Source organism: Arachis duranensis, unplaced genomic scaffold (genome assembly GCF_000817695.3).
Source record: "Arachis duranensis cultivar V14167 unplaced genomic scaffold, aradu.V14167.gnm2.J7QH unplaced_Scaffold_165934, whole genome shotgun sequence".
NCBI lineage: Eukaryota > Viridiplantae > Streptophyta > Magnoliopsida > Fabales > Fabaceae > Arachis > Arachis duranensis.
The window spans coordinates 815576-824250 of NW_026264258.1; the positions used below are offsets into that span (position 1 = coordinate 815576).

Below are 8675 nucleotides of genomic sequence, written 5' to 3' on the forward strand. Positions count from 1 at the left end.
AAAAAACCAGCAATCCTACTTTATTATTTTTTGTTGGCAATTTTTAATTGATTTTTTGAAATTTTTATCTTAGATTTATAATTTTCACATATCATCACTAACTCTCTTTTCACATTATTATTTTTCAGTGTGCATGAAGATCAGAAACTGCAACTGTGACATTATTATAATTGAAGGAGATCATTCTCATCATCATCAGCACAAAAAAGAAGAAGCAAATAAATAATTAATAATTTTTTTTATATATAGAAAATGGGTTTTTGGGAACTATTGGCGGTGGCATGTAATCCAATTATTCAAGTCCTACTTGTGAGTGCAGTGGGAGTTTATATGGCATCTGATAAATTTGATAATTTTCTCTCAGAAAATTTTCGAAGATCCTTGAACAAGGTACGAGAGAACATGCTATCTGGATTTAATTTTCAAAGCCATTAGGGTTTCAATTTTAAATTTAACTTAAGTTTAATTATTCTTTAGTCCTATAAAATTTTAATTAGATCTTTATATTTTTTAATAATTAAATCTGTACTTTTAATTTTATAATTAGATTATTTTTATGTTAAAAACGTTACAATTAATAGAATATTTCTTCTAAAATATATGTGGTCAAAAATCTAATTAGGTTTTTAATTATAAGTACTTTTAATTTGTAAAAAAATATTTAGTTAATTCTAATATTATTTATATTAAATAATATAAGAATCTAATTAAAAAAATTATAAAAAATAACAGAATAATTAAATTTTTAATTTATAATAAATGGTTTGATTTTAATGCACTTAAAATGCTAAAAAAAAAACACTGAGATTCAATTTAACTATATTTTTTTCCTGTTTGGATTATCCTTCAAATTAAAGAGACAAAATAGTAATGTATGTAACGCATGATCAAATAGATGTATCAATCATAGATAATAAATACTCGTTTAATTTATTGAATAATTTTTTATTATAAAGAAAAAGATGTATTTTTTTCTTCTTTTTATCATTGATTTTCGTTTACATTATTTTGCTTGACCCTTTTGCAGCTTGTGTTCATTGCATTCACTCCATCACTTATATTTGCAAGTTTTGCAAGGAGTGTTTCTCTTGATGATATGATATCATGGTATGCATTGATTGTTAGCTCTTAAGGATGAACATGAATATGAACATAAATGTAGTGTAATATAAATTTGTATGATTCAAATAAGTAACAAGAATAGGTGAATATATAAGTTGGAACCATATCTATTGTTAAAAATTTGATGAAATCTTATTTAAGTGGTTTAAACAAGCGAGAAGAAGATAGTTATTATCTAATCAAACGAGATATAGTTTAATATTTAGACATAGAGAAAAAGCTACATACTTTATATAAGGTAATAAGAAAAAATCTGAGTTAAATCGAACCAAGTTCAAATATGATTTACAACAGGATACAACGAGTTATTTAATTCATATAGTAGTTGATTTAATCAGAGAGACAAAGTTTTGTTGTTGTAAAATTCCAATCCCTAAAAAGAATTATATATTTTACCATTAATTAGAATTACTTAAAAAAATTTGTTGTATCAATTATTATTACGAGTTTAATTTTAATGTACTGACAGTGTAAAGTATTTTAGTGTTTTACACAATCGTGCAATTACATTCATTTTTTTAGATGATTATTTACATGATCAATGTAAAAGGTAGTTATTTTTACTTATGTGTAGCGTTACATGAGTGTAAAACTATTTTATACTAATAGTGAATCAAAATTTAATTCTTATTATTATTATGGTAAAATTTATGTGTGTAAAATTTATATTTGTTTATTGATGAAAATGCAGGTGGTTTATGCCGGTTAACATTGGATGTACCTTTGTAATTGGAGGGTTTCTTGGGTGGTTAATTGTAAAATTACTAAAGCCAAGCTTGAAAGTTGAAGGCCTTATTATTGCTGCTTGTTCAACAGGTAGCATTGCATCAAAGTTATATATTATGGTATGCTTTGGCATTTGTTTTTTTTTTCATTTGTATTTGTATGTTTTCATTTTCATCACATACATACACTTCAATCTGAAAACCTTTCATTTATATATGTTCCTAAAAAATATTTTAAAAATAAAGATCTATCTGAAAAGTATATACATACATTGATACATATATATAATGAGTTTTATTTACTAAAGGCATGGATTAAAGAATAACAAATTGAAAATGTTTTATGAAAAACTAAAAGAATATCAAGTTTTAATGAATCAAATAATTAACAAAATAATTTAAATAATTAACAAAATATTGATATAATTCATGGTTCATCAGGCAATATGGGTAATCTTCCAGTTGTAATAATCCCAGCAATATGTTATGAAAAAGGAGGTCCATTTGGTGAAAGAGAAAAATGCAGAGTCAGAGCACTTGCATATGCTTCCTTCTCCTTGGCGGTAATTTTTTCATTTTTTAAACTAATTATTCATTTTTTTTATTAAAATTAAGTGAAAACTCAGATGTACAGTTAACTTCATGTAAAATTGATAGTTCAGAGTCGTTGAATAATTTAATAGGTTTTGTTAAATTGTCATATAATGATTCTCAGTTATCAACTTCACATAAAGTTAACTGGAATAAATATAACTAAAATAGAAAATGGATATAAAATGGATAATGTATTAAAAGTTAATAATAATAAATCGATAATAACTTTTTAACTTAATATTCATAACTTATACATGTAACATCTATAATTATATATTTATTTATATTTAATATTATCTAATTACTTTAACAGTAATTAAGAAAAACAAAATAAAGTAACTTTAGATTTTTCTTTGTTCATGTTTGTGTAATTATTATTTGTAGGTTGGTGGCATATTCATTTGGACCTTTACTTACCAATTAGTAAGAGACAGAGCCATGAAATATAAGGCATGGGAAGCTGCTCAAATCTTGAAGATTCCCAACAAAAACTATGATGATGCTAACACACAAACAAGCCTTCTCAAAGGGAATCAAAATCAAAACACAAACAGAGACACTGAGAACCAAATTGTAATCATGCATAGCTTATTAAATTTTTTATTTTATACTTACATGCATAATGCATAACTAGTAGTATATATATATTTCAAAAGCTTATTAATTTCTACATTATAAAATGAATCTAAATCTAAATGTGTAGATTCTAGATCAAGTTCCACAATCGTGTTGGCAAGGATTGGTTGAAACTGTGAGCCAAATAGTCTCAGAACTATTGTCACCCCCAACAGTTGCTACAGTGAGTTCCTTCTTCTATTTTAAACATACTAGTCATAGTATTTTAAAATGATTATTTTATTAGTCTGTGATTTTATAATTAAATACTTGTGGAACTAGTTTGGTTTATAAAAATTAAAGTTTGGCTAAAAGAAAATATAAAAATTAAAATGAAAGTTGTTAAATGTATGCTACGAATTATTTTGATCAATACTTATAATTCTCTAGTATGCTAATTTAATTATTGAGTATATATTTAAATAGGTCTTTAAGAAATTTTGTGTTAGACGTTTTTATTCTAAAAAAAAATTATTATATTAAAATTTTTAAATTTTATAAAAATAAGATATATATATTCTTATTATAGTTAGACCTATTTTTTTACTTTGGATAAGTAGATTCTCAAAAGTAAAATAGAAGAATTTATATATCTTATTTTTATAAAGTTTAAAGATTTTAATGTAATAAATTTTTTTTGAAAATGAAAATATCCGATGCAAAATTGCTTAGGATGAATTTGGGCATATACTCTTAATTATTTGAGGGTTTACTCTATTTTGATTGTGTAGTGATTAATAAATTAAATATGATCATGAGTTATTTTTTGTTTTTTACCCCTTTAAATATATGATCAGTTTTTAGGTTTCATCTTTGGTGGGGTTGACTGGCTCAGGAGCCTAATAATTGGAGAAGATGCTCCATTGAGAGTGATCCAAGAGACCATTCAGTTGCTAGGGTTTGTATTTTGCATTATATTTCTCATAAAATTAAACCAATTATTATTTCTCAATTATATTCCTGTCTATTACTATTGCTTTTAATTTGTAGCATACACTTATATTATACCTATAATTCTTAGGGAAGGGACAATTCCTTGCATCACCATTTTGCTTGGTGGCAACCTCACTCAAGGTATTGGATATTATTCATCACCAAAAGAAAAATGCTCAAAAATAGGTTTCTATTAAACAACAGAAAAAAAAATAAATATGTCCTTAAATTTTTAATTCGAAAATACATAAGTTTTTGACTAATTGAAAATAAGATATTTTAAATACAAGATATTTAAAATTTTCCTTCTAAAATATGAAGACAAAACGATCACCGAAAGGATTTAAATGTTTCGCGTTTTAGAAAGTGAGCGACGTTTTTGTTTTTTTAATTAGTCGATATCTTATTTGTCTTGAAAATAAAAAATTAGATACCTATTTATCATTTTCTCTAAAAAAATATATATATAACATCTAATAAGATATGCCATGCATAATGATTTATTAGGTGAATATATATTTGTAGTTTCTACTCTATTATTTACCTTATTATCAATCATGAAACTAAATTAATATATTCAACAAAATTAATATTTTTCCTTTCTAATATTTTGGTATGTAACATAATTAATTATTGCAGGCATGAAATCATCCACTATAGAACCACTGACACTGATTAGTGTGGTCTTAGTTAGACTTTTCTTATTACCTTCAATTGGACTTTACATTGTGAGAGGAGCTGCAAGTTTAGGGTTTCTTCCATTAGATCCTTTGTTTCAGTATGTCCTTGTCATGCAGTATGCCATGCCACCTGCAATGAATATTTGTAAGTTTCTTCATGCATTCAGATATTCCTTTTCATATAACTTCCTATAAAATGTCAATTCTATTAATCTATATTATGATAGTATAAACTATAAAGAGTTTTACACAATTATTTAATTAAATTTATAGTTTAAATAACTTTTGAAATAATAAATGTAAAAATTAGCTATTTTCAATGATATAACAATATACAATTGAATGATTCTTATAGTGTGAGATTATTAGAATTTATTATTGGTGTTTAATTTTATAAAAAATAAGCAACATAAAAAATGTCATCAAATAGTAGTCTATAACTTTATATCTACATATGTTTTTTTTTTTTTCGATTTTAGTTAGGAATCTGACCCAAAGGGGAGAATTGTTTAGACAAATTACAAATATATATATAAATTATGTGAAATTTTATAATCATAATGTATAATATAAAACTTTAAATTTAAAGATTAGTTTTATAAAACTATCTAATAGTATAAGAATTAAGTTTAACTAATAACTATGGATGGTGGGTATAAAATTGTGCAGGTACCATGACTCAGCTATTTGATGCAGGCACTGAGGAGGCCTCAGTTATTACCTTGTGGACATATTGTGCTGCAACTATATCCCTCACACTCTGGTCAACCACCCTTTTATATGTATTAACTTAAGGAGGAGAAATTTTTGTATACTTTTTAAGCACACAAGCATTTGTTTTTATTATAATTGTTAGAATGTATGTAGAAAAAAATTTAAGAATGAATAGTTATGATTGATCTTGAATCATGTATTTAATGTTATTAAGAGAAAACATCGAAATTTCAAGATATTTAGCATAGAAATATAATGAAAAATACGTTAAAAATGACATTGACATTTTGCACAATTATTTAAGATGACATTTTGCTCAATTATTTAGGACAAATAACTCTTTAACCTAATAGATAACTTAAATGACACGTAGTTTAGTGTAACAAAATGAAAAGAAAGATATGCTTACAGCTCAATTTCCTCTCTCTGAACAATTTGTAATGAAAAATATTAAAGAAAGGAATCATAAAAAATATACAAGGTTTGGAGCAAGGGTGTGACACATTTTGATCTTGAAATATATAACATGCACAAACTGATCACATACAATTCGCCACCACTATTCCTGAGAGATAATTCTAAAGATATGCATATAACATTCTGAGTTCAACCATTTTGTATAATTTTATAACCTCCTCTGGAATATATTGGATAAGTTACATGTTTCCTACGGATTGTAACAACACTAAAATTCTATCCCACACAAACATGGCACAAAAATTCATTTCCAATATGTTGCTCTGTTGACGTGTTCATCAAATAATGTATTTTCATAAAAGAGTAAGCTGAAGTTTTGGTCGATTAGGCTGCGGCTCCACGACCTCCATATGAATTTGGACGGTCTGCAAAATGCTGTATGAAATGCTACCATCCATCTTTTTTATTTTCTGTTGTTGCTCGTCGACATACCATTCTCCACTTCCCTTCTCACCCTTTTGCGTCAAATATATAGGCCCTTCTATGCCAAATCTGTGGATCGGAGGGGGAAAAGGCGAAACTTAAAATCATAAATGACTCGACTCACTGACAATACAACAAAATTAAATGCTGCTTTATAGCTTTAAAACCATTGTTTCATGGACTATGTATGAGAAAGCAAAAGAGATAAGAAACTTTACTTGGGAACAAACACAAAGAATCCATTTGATCTCATTTTCACCACCCTAGCTTCTGTATCAGTCGGTCTGCGTGAGCAAAGACAGGTAAAGTCAAGAATAAGTTGCAACTAGATAGTAACCGTAGCAGCCTAGCACGGAGGGAAAGCAATGTCACTTACCTATTCCGGAAGTAAATTAGGGTATGGAGCTCTACAGAGGCTCGCCCAGCCATCTGTGCATTCCTATGCCGATAATTTAAATCTAAACCAGACATTCATTAATATGTATCGAATATAGTTATGCTGACAAAAATTTCAATTAAGGTGCTGAAAGAAAAAAGACGATAAAAAGAGATTTCATACTGTCTGAAATACTAGTGAGCTGAAGCCTGTCTTGAAATACAGGTGGTAACTTGGATATTCCTAAAGATGCAGCAAGTAACCTGTGCACAATGACATCTGCAAGGAAAATTGTTCAATCTCATTATATTGCACAAGGCACAAGCTTGACCGAATAAACGAATTACAAGAGACACTTGCCAGCATATCTTCTTATTGGTGATGTGAAATGAGTATATAAAGGAGCTGCAAGCCCATAATGATGATATTCTGGAGGGGTAAGATCCCCACTACTGAAATAAACAGCCTACAAAAGCAAAACAAGAATTCAATCTTATGTGATCAATCCCAAAATCTGAGATCTCATAAAAATTCAATTTACCTGAGTCATGCATCTAGTTGCTAGAATGCGGATTAACTTGTTGAAGTAAGGATCATCACCCTGAAAAAGTGTTTGGATAAGAGAGAGAACACCTTAAAGATCAAATATATCAAATGCTTGAGCTAACAAAGCCAAAAAGCAATACAACTAGACATCATCATCATATATAAAAAGTGCAAATCGAAGTGTCAATGGAAAAAAAAATGGACAAGTAGAATAAAAAATATCAAGGAAAAGCCATTTACCACAGCATGGTCAAGAGAATCAGCCAATGCTTTTGAGGACGAGACGTCCAAGTGCAGGCCAACTGCAGCAGCAGTACGTAGCAAAGGTTCAAGCATCTCTCTAGTTGGTGTTGGATGGCGCCTGAACAAGAACCAACAAACAATTAGAAGATAGCAATTAACCTTTCTTTTCATATGTAAAGTCGGTTAGCATTTCTAACCAACAGCCTCACATGCTTGTAAGTGATGATTCTCAATATCACATACCATGTTCTAGAGAAAGATACCAAAAGAATATTGAGATACCAAAACTTAATTTAAAAAAATCAGATCAGGAAACAACCTTAATAATGAGCATAGAGGAAAACTTTTAAGAATTTGTTCTGCAACCGAAACATTAGCAGCAAGCATAAACTCCTCCACCATTTGGTTGGCTTCCCGAATCTGGTACATACCTGCAAATAACAAATATTATTCTATTAATATCAGAAATAAAAATAAGTATGTATAAAAATCGCCAAGACCAAATTATCCCCAACTTCTACCAATCTTTCAATATCCCTAAAAAGTAGTAATTAAATCCAATTAGGACTCCAAATGATATAGAGGCTTGAGACACAAGGACATATTGGCTCTCATGCATCTGGAAAACATGACAGAACCCAATATGACAGGTGCACTCATTCTGAATGAGTAATCAAAGGGCACCGGCAGAACTTCTTAACCAATTGGAAGAATACGCGACTGGCTACCTTCCATGTCCCAACAAGAAATAATAAAAGAGGCAAGAACCACTACCAATATCAAGGGGGTCATGAGTTTCTGTGTCAATTTGAAATTTGACTTCAGCAGATGCAAGAGTCAAAGCTCCTCTCTCAATACGCCTTAATCTCATTTTCTGAAAGAAAATAAATACTTCTCAGAAAAATTTTTAACAGAGCATGTAAATATCATACTTATAAGTTACAAGCAAATAGTAACCTTACATAAATAAATTCCATACCTTAGCTAAACTATTCATATTCCTCAAATTTGTAGTTATTGGATCCATCAAACGACTGCAGAAAGAGCAAATAAAATATAATAACCAAGTCATAAATCAGAAATTGCACAATGAAAAAACAAAAAACAAAAAGAAGGGCAACAAAAGCAATTGTCATGAATCATATAGCACATCCAAAATTGAAAGGGAGTCATTGAAAATTACATGGTACTTTTATTTAATTTTTTCAAAAAAAAAAAAAAAGGGCT

At 28.3% G+C, this 8675-nt stretch overlaps 2 protein-coding genes across 2 annotated transcripts in view; one reads left to right on the forward strand and one right to left on the reverse strand.

Moving 5' to 3' along the window:
- Positions 1–252: 252 nt before the first annotated feature.
- On the forward strand, positions 253–5463 carry LOC127743865 (protein PIN-LIKES 7-like). Its single transcript, XM_052256042.1, has 10 exons — positions 253–390; positions 1028–1107; positions 1814–1938; positions 2289–2410; positions 2826–3014; positions 3145–3240; positions 3854–3954; positions 4078–4130; positions 4629–4814; positions 5339–5463. Exons 1-10 carry the CDS (start codon positions 253–255, stop codon positions 5461–5463), a joined length of 1215 nt encoding a protein of 404 aa, XP_052112002.1.
- Positions 5464–5949: 486 nt separating this feature from the next.
- Positions 5950–8675, reverse strand: part of LOC107475780 (exosome complex exonuclease RRP44 homolog A) — an 8342-nt gene continuing 5616 nt past the window's right edge. Inside the window, exons 15-24 of the mRNA XM_016095447.3 lie at positions 8428–8482; positions 8223–8322; positions 7768–7879; positions 7446–7566; positions 7201–7260; positions 7020–7125; positions 6843–6938; positions 6660–6741; positions 6502–6567; positions 5950–6352 (exon numbers count right to left, since the gene is read on the reverse strand). Coding sequence (XP_015950933.1) covers positions 6154–6352; positions 6502–6567; positions 6660–6741; positions 6843–6938; positions 7020–7125; positions 7201–7260; positions 7446–7566; positions 7768–7879; positions 8223–8322; positions 8428–8482 — 997 coding nt within the window. The 3' untranslated portion in view covers positions 5950–6153. The remainder of the gene's footprint in view (positions 6353–6501; positions 6568–6659; positions 6742–6842; positions 6939–7019; positions 7126–7200; positions 7261–7445; positions 7567–7767; positions 7880–8222; positions 8323–8427; positions 8483–8675) is intronic.